Raw genomic sequence first — 19,666 nt, 5'->3', positions numbered from 1 at the left:
TTTATTCTTCACTAAATCTTTGTAGCAGTTGCTCATGAGGCCCAGGTATGGCTCATCTTGATGTGTAAATTTTGTTGTAGCAGGAACTTTGGTTCTTGCAAGTCTTAAAAGCAGCAACCAGGTGTTACAGAAGACAAGTTTTCACAGGGAAGGCAGATAAATTAAATTAAGGAACATACGAGTGACAAAATCAGACATGTGTCTTACTGTCTTTGAGTTTAATAAGAACATTGTTTTTAAAAAGTTTAGGTGAATTTATTTTGATGTGTCTGTGTTGTAGCTCCTATTTATATTCTCCTATGGAGGATTCTTTGACCTGCAATTGTGGTATTATGAAATCTGATCAACTCCAGATACTAAACAAGAGGCATGTTTTATGGTGCCAGCCCAGTGTGCTTTTTGGCTTAATATAGCTAATTGCAAATGTGTATAGGCTTTGACTGATTTCAGGAGATTTTCAGAAATGGTGACCCAACCTTGCTTTTTGGGGACAGAGGTATGAATGTGCTCATGCTCCTGGCTGTGCTTGAGGATACCCTTGGCAGCACACTGCCATCTCTAACCTGGATGTCATTCTGCTGTATGTTGATAGCAGTTTCTGTTGACTTTTAACTCCATTAAAATTGGTAAGAGTTTCTCTTGTCTTGAGCTTTACTCTGGGTCTAGTCCTACCTCTTCTGCTAATAGCCAGGCTCAGTTGAGATAAAAAAATTATTGCTATGCTTATGTTTCTAGAGACCTGTCTTGCAACTTTTTCTGTTTGATCCCTACCAAAAGTTCATGTTCCCTGCTGTTTTGTTCAACAGGAGTGGTTTCATTAGGCTTGCATATATGCTAAAGTACTCTTTTTCTATTGGAAATTCTGGCATAGAAGGCTGTCAAAGTAGTTTGTTGAGGCTGACATAAAAATATTTAAATTAGTTTGAAGTGGAAGATGTATGCCCCCCCTTTAACTTAAATGGAAGTACGCTATGCAGTCAGTACTGGTTTAAATTATATTAGTGACGCCCTAGCTGTTGATTTTAAAAATAAATTACTTTTCCGAATTTCTGTCACTATATTTTAATGTACGTTAAGAGCTTATTTTTTTGTCTCGCTGAAATTACAAACATTGAAAACATTTTGGTTACTTTGTTAGGTAATGAGGAATACTACAAAAAAAGAGATTGAATAAACTTTAAACTTAACTGCTTCTAGTGAAGAAAATTATTGTAAATAGAGATCTTACATGCTAGCCTTTCTGTATATGCAATCTGTTTTGATTTAAAGATAGTTCATGATCAGTATTTCCCTATTAATATGGAATCAAATCATATCTTTTTTTCACGTCTGTCATCTTTCACAATACTTCATTGTTCTGCCACGAACGAGCGGTGAAAAGGCATAGGTTTATTAAAACCTAAAAATATTAAAAAAGGAGGTTGCCAGTATTATCATAGAATCATTTCCTGGTACTGACCAAGACAATGATTGGTTGCAGCACGTTATTCCAGGAGCCTTCATAATCTGAATAAGCTGCTTCACTTAACTTCTAAGTGAGTTTTATTTTACCATCGCACTCAATGTATGCAAAGTTTGAGTAGAATTTGGTAAATTATGCTGTTAAAACATGTTGTGGAAGAGAATCTGTCTGTGTGTTTTGTTTAATCTGTGGTTGTTTCTCTGACCTAGCCCAGCTTTCCTTTTTGTAGGTAATTGCAGAAGTGAGGCCTTGAGACAAAAGGGGGGCAGGTTCATGCTGGTTCTGCATAGTTCTTGCCTACTTGCCCTTTGCTTTCATCAATTCAGTAGGTTAAGTGACTCCTTTAAGTAGCAGAAGAGTACAAAAAATAGACCATGGACGGTTCTGCAGTTTACAACCCTTCACAACCGTAATGCCTTCTGACTCTGGGACAAACAAAAGCGAGGTTTCAGGGGGAGAGCGTAAGGAAACAGTGGCAGTAGTAAACTTCATGAGGATGAAAGGGTTTTTGTTTTTAATTAAAAAAATGTTTTCTTACAAGGCCACTCCCGTGAGAGGTGTAGAAGGAACACTTAAACTGAAATTAAGTTTTGACAAGAACCAGCTACCATTAAGGTCCCATTGCTTTTTCTTGCTAGGTAAGAGATGTATGCCATGCTGGTTTCTTAGCGTGCCTGGGATAGGCATGCTGAAGCTGATCTTGGGTGTTTGGGTTAAGGTGAATAAAAAGCTCCTTGTATGGTGTTCTTTTTGGAGGTAGTTTGGGTGGGTTTTTGTCTCCTGGTCTTCCTCTCTGGTTGGTAATGAAAAACATGAGACAATTACTCTCTTGATGGCACACAAGTGGTGGCCATTTAGAACATGAGTGGGCAGGTAGTAACATGGGAAAATGGAAAGAGGAAAGCTCTTTTTTCAGTTTAACTTCGAGTTTTTTGTAATTTTGTTTTCTCTTCTGCACACCTTTGCAGCCAGTTCTTTGTTGTTTTACATTAAAATCAGCATTTTTAAGGATTTTGTCATAATTTCTGTCTAAAGGGAAACAAAATTACTTGATCTAAGACTCCTTGAAAAGAGAACAGTAGCTAAAACCTGAATACTTCTAAAGCAGTACGGAAGTTTAATGAAGACTGTAAAATCTGAATAGTGCCTGTTATTTAAATTGTTGGGTGAAGAGTTTGGATAAAAGCTATCTCAATACATTCCACTTCATGCCCTCTAGTTTGTATGGCATGTATAGGTTACTCAAATATTCTTTTTTCCTTAAATAAAGTAAGTCAAAATTTCAGCTGCTACTTACCATTTAAAGCTTTATGCAGCTTCTAAAATAAACCCTTTATTTAGAATGTTCTATCTCTACTGTGTTGAAAAGATCGGTATTTCCCAGTGAGCTCAAACCTGAGTCTACAGTGGCAGGTGAAAAAGCTGCACGCTTGCTTCTACCAGTTTTTAGGTTTTCCTCAGTGTGAAAGACTTTCTAGTAAGGTAGAAAAAATGTCGCTTTTAAAATTTTAATTTGTTTAGATTGAGTTTGTGAACCTCTTTCTACCTGCTTCCGCCTTTCCAATTTTTAATGTGAGGTAATTTTATACATGCAAATGATAGATATGGTATGCTTTCAACAGCATACAGCTGTAATGGTTGAACACGGCTGTGTCTTTAGTTTTCACTGTATTTGTCTCACAGTGTGCATTGCAGTTTGTATTTATTTTAGTATCAGGTCATTGACATAGCTGTTATTACTTTGCTCTCTGGATGACAATAGCACTTTGATGCTTCAGGTCAGTATTGGCATTCTGTTGTATATACAGGACGGGTATGTTGCTTTCATAGCTGGTATGCCTTAAAGTTAGATTACTGAACTCCTAGTCTGCATCTGCTTGATAGTTTCACTTGATAATATTTGCATACTAAGCTGAAGTTAGCAACAGAGTTCCAGTGGATTAGTGTGAGTTTATTTGAGCTGTTATAAAAAAATACATATTTTAAGAAAACAGCAATAGAAGTTGCAGTGAAAAGGGAAACTATTACAGCAGTGTCTTTTTTGTTTGTTTTTAGTATGCACAGAGAATTGAAACAGGCTTGAGTAATCAGAATGGAAGTACAGCAAGTGGAATCTTTTCAGGGTATATTATCCTAAATTTAAATTTCCTATATTAAACTTTTTGGAAGATGGAAGAGTGATAAACCCTGCATTTCTGGGAATAACACAATTTCCTCAAAACTTCAAAATTAATACATTTTAATTTATACATTGAAAAGTTCCTTTTCAATCATAATTTAACACTAGAGAATGATATGTGTAGACAAGTTAATTCTTCAGTAGAGGAACAGTAGTTTAAATATTGTCATAAATGGACAAGTACACTCCACAGCATTTGCCTTTTTTAAAGTATTTATTCAGCCATTTCTTAATCTATATAGTGTAGTAATTTGCCATGGGAGTCCTGTCGGTAGGTGCGCATTTAAGAGGCTCAGATGCGCAGGTAGGAAGGAAAAAAGAATAGAAGTTAGCAGGCAATGTTAGATACTACTAAGCATGAATTTAAAAGAAGAATAACAGAACAGGAGGTGTAAAAGACTGATATTTTGGCCACTTAGTCAAAATATCTTCTGAAGAAATATGGGTCCCTGTAGTTTTTCCGCAGTTCTTTGGTTTTGATGCATTTGAATGCCTTCTGGGAGCGGGGAAGAGGAGGTAGGTAAGGAAGGCCTGTTTAGCATTGCTTTAGCAGAACTTTTGTTCAGGTTTTCTTTTGTCAGATGAGAATCTATATGGAAGTAGGGAGAGAAGAAAGAATGAGTAGATTATGTGGTGTTAAAAGGTTGGATTTAGCAGCTTGTGGTTACTATAATTGTAATGTCTTATGTGGATTCTCAGAGGTCCAAGACGGCATTTTGTTTCACTCAGTAAGATTTCTCTACCTGTCTGTCTGCTTCATAAAAGTGGTAGGGACATCTCTGAGATTTCTGTTCTTCTAATTTGACTAAATTTGATCAATGGGTTAGAAATTACTAGGAGCTTGGAAGCGTAAATGCATAAACTTGTATGGCATGGTTGTATAGCCTTTTTTTATTTTTTTTAAAAGCAAGCTGCAAAAAATTAAACAGCTGTCACTTATAGTTTAATGTGCATGTATAACTGTAACCTGAGAGCGGAAAAACAACCTAGCTGAATATTTTCAAGCTAAATCTTTCTTGTAAGCCTTTAGTCAAAGAATGTATGATTATCAAAGACTGGCTTCATAATAAGGGACAGAAGAGTTCCGTGCTCTGAGGGGCAACTGTTCTGTCACTTAGGGGGCTAGGGGGGGCATTTAGCCTATGTTACTGTTTTGTTTTAGATCAAGCAACTTGGGAAAGAGGCCAGTCAGGTGAGGGTATTAATAATGTGTTTCCTTGGGACAGCCAGTGAGGTTTGAAGTTGTAGTGAACAAACTTAGCCCCATGTAAGTTAATGTTGAATAGGATAACTGCATGAAGATGTCTTGCATCCAACTGGGGGCGGGGAATGGGCTACTACTTTGCACTGCTATTTTAAATTTCAAAATGTGTCGCATTTGCTAGGCTGGCATGGGTTTTAGTTGGCGTAGGGATGGTTTAGCTTGAGGAGCATTAGGAAAAAGTCTCCACTGGTGTCTGCGGAACTCTTTGCTGCTTTACCATTCAGAGCTCTGTAGACAGCTGAAGAGCAATGACATGGTTCACAATACTGATATGGGCATTTGTCTGTCCTTTTTATTCATATCGCTGCTACATCTGCTTTTTAAAAATTCAGCATATAGTAGCAGGAGGACTAGAAATTCTTGCCCACGGTAAGCTTATACTTGGTACATTTTGTTGCTACGTGTTACATTTTCAAGATACCTGATGTTTGCAAACGGGAAAGATGGAATAATGAATCATTCTGTTACAGAATAATTAATTTTTTATGTGTATATGAATTTTTTTTGATGGTGCTTTTTCTTGCAGTTTTATAATGTTTCTTTTTTTTTTTTTCCCCCAAAGCCTCAAAAAATAACCCCAGGAAAATGTCTGAAACGAGGACTTACCTTGGGGAGAGGGAGAACAAAACCCAAACTTACTCCAGCCAAAAGTCATTTAGGGATTTCCTGTTGTTTGCTTCCATTTTGTGAGGTGGTTTTGTTTTCCCTTTATCAATCTTACAGTTAGGAAATAAAGTATCTTCTTATTGTATTATTTTTTTGAAGGGAGAACACGAGTTTAATAAAAGTTTTCGTCATTTTTGAAATCAGAGAGGCATTCAAAAAAGACATGTTTCAGTAGTTTGGTCTAAAGAAAAGCTTAGATCTTTAAGTACAGTAAAAATTATTTTTAGCATCCCTCACTGCACTTTATATTTACATTTAATATCTGTTCAGGGAGTCACCTTACTTTGGATTTAAAATATAATGCAAAAATAAACTGAATTTAATCTTGTGAGGGGATGCAAGGTTTCCTACACAAAAGAACAAAGTTAACAGCTTATTCTGATTTTCTCCAATACTATTACTCAGCAGGTTCTTGAAGCACCACTTAGTGGTGCAAGATTACTGTAACTGACATTTTGTTCAGTGACAAAAGGCTAGAAATTAGATTCAGTTAATGTTATATTTTTCTGCAGTATAAAAGGTCATTAAAAAAATGTTGGGGAGAGCTGTTCTCTTTGGTGCTTTGCAGCATTCTACTCCCCATGATTATAGAAGTATCTGGCTTTACCTGTTAAATAAAAGTTTTCCTATTGTAAAAACAGGGGTGTGTTCCAGAAGAAGCTAACTCTTATCTGTACCTTCTAAGAATGTCTTTGATGTGAGATTTCAGTGGATCAGTATATTCGTAGCGCTTTATTTGAGGGTCTTAAACACTAATGACTAGTCTTTTTAAATCAGAAAGATTGGTGTTATTTTCTTGCCCATAAGTACTTTGCCAAGTATCTTACAGATTTATTTCCAGATGCTTGCACAAGACTTGTTTCAAACAGTGAACTGAAACCTGACTTTACTTTTATAGAGTATTGAGTTAAGTCAACTGTTTTTTGAAGGAGTCAAATAATTGTGAAAATTGTCAGGTAACATCAGTCAAGAGTGCAAGAAAGAAAGAGTAGTGGAGCCTTTTTGGTAAAACATTTTGACCCTTAGGGATAGGTATTAAAGGCTTTAGAAAATCTGTAGAGGTATGGCATGACTCTGAAGTTGGTCTGAGCTTAGTAATTAAAGTCGGTTGTGTATCCGCAGTGCCCGTTGACTTCAACATGATCATTACATTTTTTTTCATATATCAGAGCCCACAGTTTTCTCATGTTAAGTGTAGCAGTACATCTAGTGGGGACCAGACCCCATGGGTGGAACAAAAGATACGGACTGCATCAGGCTTAGATCAATACAAGTACTCAGCGTCTGCATGTGAAAAACAGCACCTGAGAAATTTTGCTGAGGCAGTAGGTTTTCTTGGTGTTGTATGCCATTTTCCAAATAGCTGTGTTCACCATTACAGACTAGAACCAAAGAGAAGTCAGTACATGATGGGCACTGAACCCCAAGCCACTGAAAACTGACACACATCCAATGCTGTAGCTTGGCAGAGCAAGCAGGATGAAGTTCTCAATTTCTTTTATTTCCTGGCAATTGAATATGCTCCATTACATAGTACCTCCTTTAAGAATTACAGTGAAAGTTGGACACAGTTTTTAGACTGCTACTAAATATTCAGAAAAACAATCTAACTATATTGGGCACTGAGCCCCAAAAAACTGTATTCAGAATCTTCCAAATGGAAGCTTATGTGTACTGTAGACTCACTTATTCTCTAATATCCGATGCTGCCTTTGCAGCATGCCTAGGTCGGCAGCATCTGGTTACATTGGACAGTGGCTTGATTTTCTCCCAATGAATGATACCGGTAAATCAGAGGCTTACAGGTTAAGAAGTTGCTACTAATCACAACTATGGTATCTTAGCTATAGAACTGGTGAAACTTGATGAGTGATACGTATTGCTGGGTTCTGTAGCATTTAGATGAGAAACAACACCCTGTATAGAGAATGTGTGACATGCAAAGTAGGTGCTTCTTTTGTCTTAGAAACATGACTAGTTTAAGGTTGTTGGCTTTTACGTAATGTTTTCATTTCCACACAAATTTAAAATTTTGTTGTAAGCTTGGTGTTAAGTGCCTTGTGAGGTGCAAATCACAGTAACCAAATTTACATTCTGAAGTTACTATTATGCAGATAAAAACTGTTGCCTGGCCATGTTGTTGTTGTAGTTAGCCATTCATTAATCAACATTACAGATAACAAATATGGAAGATGGAAAAGGTAGGGGCTTTTTTCCCCTGTAACTTTTTCCTTTTAATCTGTCTATAACATGCCTGTTTTAATTTGGGTTAGGTTTCACATGCATACGTCTTGAGATTCTGTATCCCTTAAACACTGAGACATTCATTAGCGATGATAATAAGCCAGAAAAAGAAAGAAGAGTACTATCAGCATATTGAAAGAACCACAATTTGGAATGCTTCATTGGCTCCCTTAATAGTTCCATGTATGCACCAAAGAGAATGGAAAATGATAGAACCCTATGGATCTTCATTTGCCAGTGCTCTTGGTTTTGTAGAGCAACCCCAACAGATAGTGTGGGGCAACTGTTGAACAAGAAAATAAAAAGCAATTCAGAAGGAATTCGGGGCGGGGGGGGGCACTTTTCTGGAGAAAAGAAACCCTGTTGCATGTTTAGGTGATCTTCCCATCAGTTGTTTAGAAGTAGCTCGATTAACCATGGAAATGTTATTTCAGTGTACTATGTAAAGAAAACCACTTCTTTTGCTGGGACTGCCATTCAGCAAAGGAGACTCCTTTCTGCATGCATGTGGAATGACACACATTGATACTGTAAGGAATCTTCTACAGATTGACTCTGTCAAGGGTGTGAGCTCATACTTTTTTTTTTTATAGATACCTTTTTTGATTATAAAACCACCATTAAAAATCACTAGAAGAGTTACTTAGGCAGACTATTGTAGAAGAAAAAAGTGTAGAGTACTAGAATGGAATTCAGAAGTCACTGAGTTGAGTTCATGCATTTTTTTCAAAGTTGCATTCTTAAATACAATTCTGTAATTCAAATGATGAATGGATATTCCTTTAAGATTTTTCACTGTAGCAGCTTAAAAGCAACTGCAGTTTTCAAATTTCGATGTGATTATAATGTGGATAAATGAGAACCTAATTTGGACAAAAAACCCCAAACTATTGATTATCACTAGTTATGCAATTCATTTATTTGTATTACGGTTGTGATATTGATACCATTTTCGTGACTTGACATGCACAAAGGGATTCCTTGTTTAGTAATAAACATGGACAAAGATGATGTGGCAATGCATGAAGATCAGGTTTCCAGGTGGCTAATTTTAGCTGCTTTAGTGCAGTTGATGTCAAGGTCATCTTGATTTTCCTAAGGACCTGGTAGACTAGCAAGAACTTGCTGTGCTGTGGAGGCATACGGTACTTAGTATGCACATCTTCCTGCAGGTGTGTACTGCTATCAGGGGAAGTAGAAGGATCATTGAAGGCATTGCAAATGTAAACCTTAGCTTTCTATTGTTAGACTGGTTAGGGTCATAATTTAGTGGTAGCTAGTGTATATAATTATATCAGGAATGTGACGTGACATTAAAACTGCAGGGAAAGGTGTTACCAGTCCTTAGAGCGTATCAAGAATGGAAGCAACTCAGGAGAGATATTTAGTCTTAAAGATTCTGTGCACACACGTAATTGAAAGTAATATTCCTCTACTGTGAATGACCATACCTGCTGTAAGAAAGGTGTTCTTACAGTAGAAGTGATGTTTTGCTTATGGAACAGATAAAGCAGGATTTGGGAGGGTTTTCTAGGTGTGAGAAGTTTTTTCTTTGTTAAACTTACTTTCTTCTCGGGGCTTCCTTTGTTGTCATATGCAGAGGATGAGAAGAAACTATCAGTTGTTGTGGAGCAAATTAAAATGGGTTTAGGCCTTCAAGGGAAAAAACCCAATGTCTGTTAAGCATTGAGGACGGTGATTTGTCCTTGCTGTGGGAAGTACTGTTATGCCAGTGAAGATCTTCAAATGCATGTCCTACGCAACCCACAGCAAAATGTTGGAGAATTGCCTTTCTATGAAAAGCCTACCCAGCTGAGTACTGCTAGCTATTGGAAAGACTGCTGTCATGATCCTGTCTCTGGATATTGTCTGGTAACTTGATTGCTTTTACATTAGTTTATTTAAGATATCATTCAGACGTGTAGTGTACCTTCTACTCCTGCAAGACAGCATGTCACATGCTTTTGAATACTGCTGAAGAGAAGATGCTCCCCTGGCTGCTGTGAATCAGGGCGTATGTGGGGAAGTCTACAGCTGTTGTCTTATCTGTTCCATCCTTAGTATTTTTTTTAGGGCTAGCTGTTCCATGTGAACAGCAGTACGGCCTATACCTGCTGCTATTAATGGTTCTTGCAGGCAGCAGCAATAGCATGGACTTGACATGATTCCTGCCAGTTTCCCTGCTGCCCACAGGATTGCGGGAGCAGCGGGGAACTGACGGGAGGCTTGTTCATTGCACTTGGCTGCTGCTTGGCAAAGCTGTTAGCAGCAGCAGATACTCTGGAGTGCTCTCTCTGCAGACTCTTGACAACATTGCATTGGTTTACGTTCAGTTATATTTGGATGATTACCTTTGCAACCATGAAAAGTAAAACCATATTTTTTTTCAAATAAAATCGTCAGTTTCTAAATACGTGGTTGCCTCAGGGTCTGCCTTTCCACCTTCTCCTATATGTTTGTCAGTTAAGAATTCCTTTCTTGATGCTGATAGATGGAATAGGTTTGTAAGCTGTTGGCAAAAGGCTATGCTCCTTTAGGATGTTTGATCTGCGTCCCCTCTCAGTAAGGGGGAGGGGTGTTTTTGGCTTAGTAAAATGCTTTGTCCTTTATGTTATAGATGTTATGTAGCTTTTGAAATTGTTTTCGGTGTGCATGATGATTTATAACTTTATTTATAGCCACATTTCATTTGAATGAAATGATTATCAGAATAAAAGACCTCTGCTGAATTAGATTATTTTTGTTGCTTTCGTTGCTAAGTACACGCAGATACTGTCCTCTGTAGTGCAAACATGTTTCTGCTTCTTCTCATCTCAAAACGCTTGTGTTGCTTTCCAGTTCTGGTGACAATGGTGACTTCCTTGATGAAGGTTTCATTACAGCTTTATTTAGCTTAGGATGGCTGGCTGGTGCCTCCCTGCATCTTCATGAATGTCATTTCCATATGGTTAGAAATGGCAAAATTAAAAAAATATGTTCTCAGTTTTCTAACAAATAGCTTACTGTTTGTGCAGTGCAGGAGACATAACTTATAAACAGAAGCAATAGTATAGAGCAAGGAGTGGAGGGTCAACCTGAGGAATTAAAAGATACAGTAGCGTCATCCAGCATACTCATAATTGTACAGTAAGAAAGTAATAAAAGTTGTTGAGGAATAACTTGGGAAGCAGCTTTGAGCTCTGAGGAAATGTAGTGTAAGAAACTTTGTTTTACAAGTAATACAGTATCTAGGAAGATTATTGCAAAAGAATTATGAAGAAGCCACCATTTCTATATTGCCCACTTAATTATTAGGCATTTCTGTTTGTTTCTGGCCCAGGAATGTTCAAGAATGCACCAATATCTTTTTAAAAATCCTCTAACCATACTGGCTTTAGCAGCATTTGGCTTAGAGCTGAAATTATACCAAGGGTGCATTAGGAATATTTTTTGTTTAGTTGATCTCAAAATGCAAAATAGTACATTATTTAGCATTTTTACTAAGTTATGAAATAATAACCCTAAAAGGTAAATCACTGCAACTTGTTACAGATACTGTAACTATGATGTAGAAGCATCTTGGCTAGGGTTCGCAAAAGTAAAATCAAATTGTCCTTGTGATTAAGCTGCATATTTACAGAAATATCTTTGAATTTAAGTGGTATTGTTAAGAAAAGAATCCACTTAATAGATTGGTATCACTAGTATTTTCAGTGGACAATGAACTTCCTTTTGAAATGAATCTTAAATAGAAGTGAAATTCTGATTAAGTGTAAGGTCTGATCTTAAAAAGCTCAAAACCCTTGCAGTATTTTAGATTTTCTATGGAAAAACACACGTGTATCACAAAATAAAAGTATAAATATATATTGAGGAGAACAAAAATCGAATCCTGATCTTTCTTCATTCTTCTTTAATGGGCTTCTGAGATGGTCTTGCCAGGGTGAGAGGGTATTGCTAGGACAGAGCTATTGCTGTCAAAAGCTGCTTGTTTTTTTTAATAACCTTTCAAAAAAACCCGATCGTATCTTCTTTTTGGTTTTATTTGATGTGTTGACAATACGTGTTTAAAAACTTGTCTGATCTGTTGAAATAGCACTTCAAAACAACCTTGGAATGAAGAGTTTACCATGTAGTGGTGTCCCATGTAATTGAGGAGATTTTCACCGCAAAGCGTCCCGTAGGTCTGGGCAGGGAGCAGAGGGAAAAAATCAAGGAGTTCTTCCATTTTCTGTAGGAAGAAGGGAAGTCTGTAAGCAAGTGCTTATACAATCACTGTTGCTAGCTTATAGTAATGAATTCGGTGGGGTTTTTTTTAAATGTATTGGAGAGTGAAATATGTTTGAGGCCACAGATTCAGATTTTAGTCTCGGTCCCCCCGTGCCATCCCCCGGCCCCGTTTCCAGGAGAGAAGTGGAACCGCAAAGTTGGCATGAGTTGAAGTCCAAGGCGGGAGAACGCTTAGTTCCCACGATTTTCCATCCAGGCGCGGAAGCGCGGGCGGGCAGTGCGGCAGGAGGTGGGGAAGTAAGAGTTAATGCCCGCGCCACATGTAGGGAAGAGCAGTCCGCTGGGGGTTAAACTGCAGAGTCTAATGGAATAATAACGGGTAGCACCATCTGCTGGCCTACTTCCGCAGAAGGAGTCCGTGTTTTTAACGACATCTCTAATATTCCTGCCGATGCATTTTGCCGCTTTGTGCATTCATTTCTCTCTGTGCTTTGTGGGAGCCTGGCTGTGCGCTCCCAGCCGTTGTTGCAGGCCGGCGCTGGCGGGGCGGCGGGCAGCCCGCGCCCTACCGCAGCCGGAGGATCGCTGGAGGTGTGCTTGCCCGGGGAGGAATATGGTGATAAATCACAATGTGTGTGTGGGGAGGGTTGTGCATAGCGTGGCTGCAGCTCGCTAAATAGGCCATTTAGCAATCCCCTTTCAATGCTTTTCTCTTGAGCACTGCCTGGGGTGCTGGAAAAGCAGAGGGCAAGCCTTTGTCTGACGCCAAAAATGTCTTCAGTGAAGAGGCCAAGAGGAAGGGTAAGTGAAAGCCTGAATGAGTGGGAGGAGGAGGGGTTCTTTGGGCTAAAAGGCTAATGGGATTGAATAACCTTCCTTATTACTGGCTGCTGCTGCGGGAGCCGTGCTGCATCGCCATCTTGAGCTTGTTGCTGTTTTCTCGAGTCTTGGTTATTTGCTACAGCCTGTAGGCCTTAAGGTGGCATTTCAGAGGGTGATCCCCAGCCCTGCCTCCTTCCCGCTGCTGCAGCGCTGCTCTTAAGCCTTGCATGAGGCACCTATAGAAAATGTATCCAGTGAAGTGCACTGGATCTGGCCAGAAAATGTGTTTGGAAATTCCTGGTGGCTTTTCTTCGTGCTGTAGGCAGAGGCACATTTACGGGTGAGAACGTAACGTAACTGTTATCTGCTGGGTTTTTTGTCTGTTTGAATAGGAAATTCTTTCCATTCCTCAAAGGGGAAGGGGGGAGGGGAGGAAAGCAAAAACATGTCTTCTAGCCTGTTTAAAGAGAGGCTGATGAGCTGAATATTGCATTCTTAGTGTAAACAATTCCGTGTCTGCGAAGCGGTGATTAAAAACCTGAAAATAAAAAACAAGTTACATTTTTCTAACTAAGGCACTGACCTTTTGTTGATCTATATAAAAGAAGCACTGCTTTCTGATCTTTTTATGGATATAGAGCTGTGTAATTTTAGTTTTGATTTTATCTTTTATCTGATTTTTAATCTTGATTTTGTTAGAGCATCTGTTCTGTTTAGCACTGAGTTAGTCTTGTAGATCTTTCGTCTGCTTTAAGGTATCTGTGGTCCTAGTATCTTACCAAAGGCGAAATACTGATGCTGCTACCTTTGGGAGTTCTTTGCGTTTTCAGCTTTTATGAGAAGAACATTTATGGGAGATATTGGAGGTGCGTGTCAAATGTACGGGAATGCTTGAAAGGTTAAGGATCGGTGTCTCTAACTACAGAGGTGGAAATAAGGCTGAGAGAATTTTAGAAAGATTTTTTTTTTTTTTTTCCTGATTTTCAGTACATGGATTGGTTGTTTAAAACCCACAATTGATGTAGTTATTCTGAAACCCACACCATTCTGTGGTATAAACAGAATTCCTTCTTTTTTGCGTTTGCATGAGTCCCTACCAGCTTAATTTTTTTAAATGCATATCCAGATGAAAAACATTGGCACTTTTTCTTTCAAGAAATATTTATATTCTGAAAATAAAGTGATTTTATTTACTTTCTGTCTCCTGCTACAGCCTCCTTCCTCCAAGAAGACTGATGGTTCAGGATCATATACTAAGTTGCAGAATACCCAGGTGAGGGCAATGTCTGAAAAGAAGCAGAAGAAAAAAGGAGACTCCGAAAGTAAACAAGAGAAGGCAAATCGCATAATATCTGAAGCGATTGCAAAAGCAAAAGAGAGAGGAGAGAGAAACATTCCACGAGTAATGAGTCCTGAAAACTTCCCCAGCGTTTCAGCTGAAGGAAAAGAGGAAAAGAAGGGTAGAAAAGTTAAATCCAAACCAAAGGACAAGGAGAGCAAAAAACCGAAAACTGGTTCCTCGTCCAAAATTAAAGAGAAAACAAAAATTGGGTAAGTAGATTCAAATGTCGTCTTACTTCTCTTCGGACTGTAAATACTTGATTAAAATGAAAACTGCTTACTGATAATAAAATGTTCTCTTCCACTGCCTACACAAAATTCTGCCTGATTAAGTCCATGTGTGGACTCTCTCATTCAGGAACAAGAATGCTCTGTTTTCTCTTTAGATAAAATCATTGTAGGACCATCCTTTTGAAAGGAATTATTTTAAATTCATATCTTAAACTAGTCTATACTTACTTTGAAGCATAGACAAGACCAAAGTATCTTTCATCTAGTGTTGTAATCAGTTCCGACTTCAAATTAAGTTTATCTGATACTATAAATGCTGTATTTTATCAATTTTGGCATGTATCTTCAATATAGTGTGCATGATAAACTGCATAGGAAGAAACTGGAAGCTTAATGAACTTGTTAGCAAGTGAATATTCTTGTAGATACCACACGTATCAAAAGTAAAGTGCATATTGGAAAATTTGTATTCTCAGCACTTTGTAGTCTTCAGTCATATCAATTTAATCTGCCCTCTTAAAACTTTTGCAGACTCAGCTGGGTCAAGCTGGGTGGATCCCTTGGGGTAAGGAGCTTTCAAAAGATGTTAACATGTTAGAATGCTCCAAGGGATTCAGTGGGTAGCACTTCTGAATCTAGAGCTAACCTAGTTCTCCTGTATGCTTTTAAAGGAAACTGTGTAATTTCCAATGTTAAGTATGTCAGTCAGGACTTGAAATGGAAATCTTAGCTACAGTCTGATTTTTATTTTTTAAATTCATGCTCTTTTTGCGGTAACAGAAATATTAACTGGCATATCTCTCCAACTTTAAATGTCTCGTATACATATGTATATTCTCATCTATATGGAGCAGAAATGAATGTTCTCTTAATCAGCCCGTTTCTCTGCATTTTCTTTTTTTTTTTTTCTAGAGAGCAGTGCTTTTCTGACATGTTCGAAGTAAACAACTTCCTTGAGAAGTTATCCTATAGTATAAAGGTTACTGCTCTGAACTCAACTTGATTCTTAACCTGAACTTTCATGGTCTTAATTTCTTTCCCTTCAGCTTATGGGTTGGCATATAAATGCTGCTCATAATACTCCTTAGTGCACTGTATAGTGCTTCCTTTTCTTTTTTTTCTCCATCTTGTTTAAAGTGGGATTTTGGATGTGTACCTCCAAAGTTGATTTCACTTTCATGTTTCTGTTTCATGTTCTATAACAGACACTTTGTGTCTGTCTAATCAGAAAACTTCCACAGTGTTGTTTAGCTGGCGTCAGTTTCCTGAAGCTTTATGTGAATTGCCCTTAGTGTGCTTTTTGTTCATTCTTGTGGATAATTAACAAAACCTGCCAAAATACCATCCTTACGATAATACGACATAGTTCCCATAATTTTACTGTTTTTAATCAGAACAGTGACATAAACTGTTACCTTTGATTTATACTTCTGCATTCAGTTTTCTGTTTTCATGAAACGCTTAGCTGGGCACATCAGTTAGGATCAGTTTTCAAGATTTCATGAGACAGCGTCAACTGAGAAATAAACGTTTCTCGAACTGTGTTTTTAACCATGATATTTATGCTTGATCCAAAGTACAATGAAGCTGGTAGACTCCCATTTAATCAAGTATGGTCAACTTTTCATAATTTTGCATTGAGCTGTGAAGGTTTGCCTCCCCATTACTTAACTACTCTTAATCAACTAATGCCCCAGCAGCACTGTATTAACTTAATCATGCTGCCAAGGTATTGCTTTAACTATGTGGGACACATACCTGAAGATTCAGCAGTCAGATCCTGTTAAAGAGCAGTGAAGAGGGTCTTCTAGAGCCGCATATTACAGATTTTACAGAATTTCTGTGTATTTTGATGGAGAGCAGTAAATCAAATGGTTGGAGGCATCCACATACTTAATTTCTGTATCCAAACAGCTTCATGTGTTATGTTGTGTTAGCACTATTTTGTATTATTTCTGTAAACACATAAAATATTAACTGTTTAGCAAAGAATATACTGCAGTGGTTTTGAAGAGCAGTAATTGCAAGAAGGCCTTGATTTTTTTTTTTTTTTTTTTTTAAAGAATAATGTTACTGGACTCCGTTTTCTGTGCAAATAAGAATAATATTTACTATAGAATGGCTGTACTTGTGTTTCTAAAGGTGGTTAAAAAAACTGTGTGACTAATAAAATTTGTTATATTTGGAGAAGAACAAAATTAAATCCAATAACTAATAAGGGGTTTAGAAGGCTAAACAAGTCTTATAAAGGTTTTTTCCTATCTTACGTTCTTAGGAAAATATTTCTTAACAGATCTTAAGCACATCCTGGAAATTATTGTTATGTCAGAATAGGATTGGGGTTTTAAATGTGTGGGTTGCTATGCTGGTTTTCTCGTTTATCCTAAAACAAACTCTGACTGAATCTTGGGAGAAAATTTTACCATGTTAAAATACTACCTTTAGAAGACAAGCGCTTTATTGGGCAAGAAGGGGAAGGGAGGACCTCAATTCTATGAAAACTTTTGGTTTTCTCTTGGAAATAAAGATTTTTGAGATCTGTTTAAAATTGTAAGAGAAAAATTACCTTTTTTTCTCTTTGTTTTTTTTTTTACTCAAGGAGAAAAACTATTAAAAAAATAGCAAAGTTGTATATGTGATGTTGCTTGCCGTTTAGTCGGGAAAGAAAACCTGAAGACAGTAAAAAGTCCCCTCATGATTAGAAAGATAAATAAACAGTTTCCAACTGTTACAAACTGTTATCAACTGTAATTCTTTCACAAGCAATAACATAATGAGTGAAACCTTACCATCAGTAAAGGTCTACAGTAAAAGAACCAGCAAATTAAGTATACATTTTTAACAGTAGTGGAAAATTAGTTAGAGTGCATCTGTCTTTCCTTTTTAGAAGGAGTTCCACTATATGTCCATTCCAGATGAATATCTTCCCTTTCATTCGGTGTTTGCTATAGCAAACATATTTAACTTGCAGTAACTGTTAAACATGCTGATTCTGTTTGGATTCTGGGAGCCAGACTGGTGCAGGAGGTGTGCGGAGCTATGTGTGTTTGAGAAGAACTGAGGTCAGAATCATGTTTCAGGTGACTCCTGTTTGATTTGCAGGCTAGTATAGAGCTGAAAGAGCAGAAACTACTAACAGATATATTGGTTGGGGTTTTTTTGATTTTTTTTTTTTTTTGAGAAGCGTTTGGAGAATTGTTTTAATCTGATCTTTCAGATCTCTGCTAGCATCAAACATAGCCTATTCAATATGAGCACAACTGTACCTTCACTAGTCCAGCACTCAAACAGCAAACTCTTATTTAGACTCTGATCATAAACTTTGCTGGGATCTTACAAGGGTCCTGTCTGTGTAGCATGTCCTGTGTTGCTCTTGAGGAGGATTTGTGGAGGTGCACCGTTGTCCAGCTGTGTAACTGAGATACTCTGCCTTGCTGATCTGGCAGAGCTGGAACACTAGTTGCTGAACAGACCTTGATAAAATTGCCTGGTAGCCTTCAGGTTTTTTTTTTTTTTTTTTTAAAAAAAAAAAAGTGCTTTTGAATGTAATACAGTACAGCTTTTACTGAAATTGAGTAGCCCTCATCTAGGATCAAGATAAGTTTTTAATGACTGTGTCTTAATTTAGGGAATTTAGGGACCAGGATGATTTTTAAACAGGTTTGGTTTCTTTGGTGGGTTTGGGTTTGTGTCATCCCTGTCCCATGTCCCATCCTCACCCACGCCCCCCCCACTCTCCCCCACCCCCCCTAGCTAACTAAACGTAATTGGTATGTCTTTGGGGGCTTCATGCTAACTGTTTACATTTTTCTTCATAATTCCTATGAGATTTACATGTACAGAAAAAATTTATAGCATGATTCCTTGCAATTTATCATTGCTAGTTGTTAATTACTAGGAGTTACTTTCTAGGCAGGCTGTAGTTTCTTTCTAAAGGTGGGGATAAAGGTTTTTAATCCTCTGACCTGTTGAAGTCATAGAAATAATGCCTGTTAATTTCAGTCAACTGGTTTAGAACTGGATTCAGTAATTAGTAAAGTTTCTGTGCCATAAGCATTGGTGAAGATAAATGACTAAATTCTTTTATTACCAAGAACATTGTAAGCATATGACAGAAATTATTAGAAGAATGCATGTGTAATGTATTTAGTGTTACCAAATTAACTAGTTTGTTTTATGCGTTGATTACTGATAAAATTAATTCTTTAAAATTAACTTTACAATTTTTCTGAGGACTGCAGAACCGCTTTCCATATCCTGGCTGTTTACCAAGGTGTGTTGATGTTTAGGAATCTATTTAAACGCTTAATATTTTTGCATAAAACTTACTTCCTTTTATAAGCTTTTTTCTAACCGATTATAATTCTAGTCCTTCCATTTAATGTGATGCATATTTAAACTAAAAAGTCTAATTCTTACCACTTGATATGAAGGATAGAAGAATTACGACTTTCTGAACATTCTGTTTTTCAAACAAGTAGATTGGCATTTGGGTTTTATAGCTCTCAATGTATTCCCACCTACGCAAACATAAAATTAAATATCATAGCCGTGATGAAAAGTAGTAGTTCTGCATTAGTGATGTAAAGGACAATATCAATAGACTACATTTAGGAATTTTTTTTTACCAATTTTTTTTAGTTCAAATAAATAAATAAATCCCCCAAAGCCTAAGAATTTGATTTACAGAAGTTCAGTTCAGGATGGTAGTCCTTAAGTTCAAAACTGTCTCCTGTTATCAGAAATGGCTGTATTGTTTCATGTGCTAGAAGAACAATGGTGGTTTGTTTTTTTTTTTTTATTAACCCTTAAATTATGTAGTAATGAATCCAGCAAGTCCTATGTGATCCTGTTCGCTATTCAAATGAGTAAATGTCCTTGTTGCCTTGAAGTAGGTCTCACTATGTACTGTTTACAAGACAGAGCACTTCTAGGACCAAAGACCCTGGCAGAAAATTTTTATGATTGCTTGTTGATATGATACTGTTAAGACGGTTTGAAACCTTTGTAAACTGAGTTAGCAACAAGAGACATGGGAAGGGAGGTGGAAAGGAAGTGATTCGCCTGTTAGGCTGATCCTGTATCATTTAAGTTTAAATGCAAAGGACTTGAAGCAAATTTCCTAGAAGGTAGACGTTGTGAGTTGTCTTTTGTGTTTCGTGCGAGTCAGGCAAATGTTGGCTAATAGACCTATGCTTAAAGGGAAGAGATCTCACTTGGATCTTCTTGTTCTGTCAGATCATACACT

At 37.4% G+C, this 19,666-nt stretch overlaps 1 protein-coding gene across 3 annotated transcripts in view; it reads left to right on the top strand.

Moving 5' to 3' along the window:
* CHD9 (chromodomain helicase DNA binding protein 9) overlaps positions 1-19,666 on the top strand; it is a 99,013-nt gene that overhangs the window by 26,803 nt on the left and 52,544 nt on the right. For 2 of the 3 annotated variants that reach the window (XM_075715567.1, XM_075715566.1), the window contains exon 4: positions 14,060-14,397. In XM_075715567.1, the coding sequence (XP_075571682.1) occupies positions 14,060-14,397 (338 nt within the window). Of the gene's footprint in view, positions 1-12,795; positions 12,826-14,059; positions 14,398-19,666 lie in introns of those variants that run through there. The other variant, XM_075715568.1, reaches the window with a different exon arrangement.

Source organism: Pelecanus crispus, chromosome 8 (assembly GCF_030463565.1).
Source record: "Pelecanus crispus isolate bPelCri1 chromosome 8, bPelCri1.pri, whole genome shotgun sequence".
Taxonomy (NCBI): domain Eukaryota; kingdom Metazoa; phylum Chordata; class Aves; order Pelecaniformes; family Pelecanidae; genus Pelecanus; species Pelecanus crispus.
Note: the sequence above shows the minus strand (reverse complement) of the source record. Positions and strands in the feature narration are given on the sequence as shown.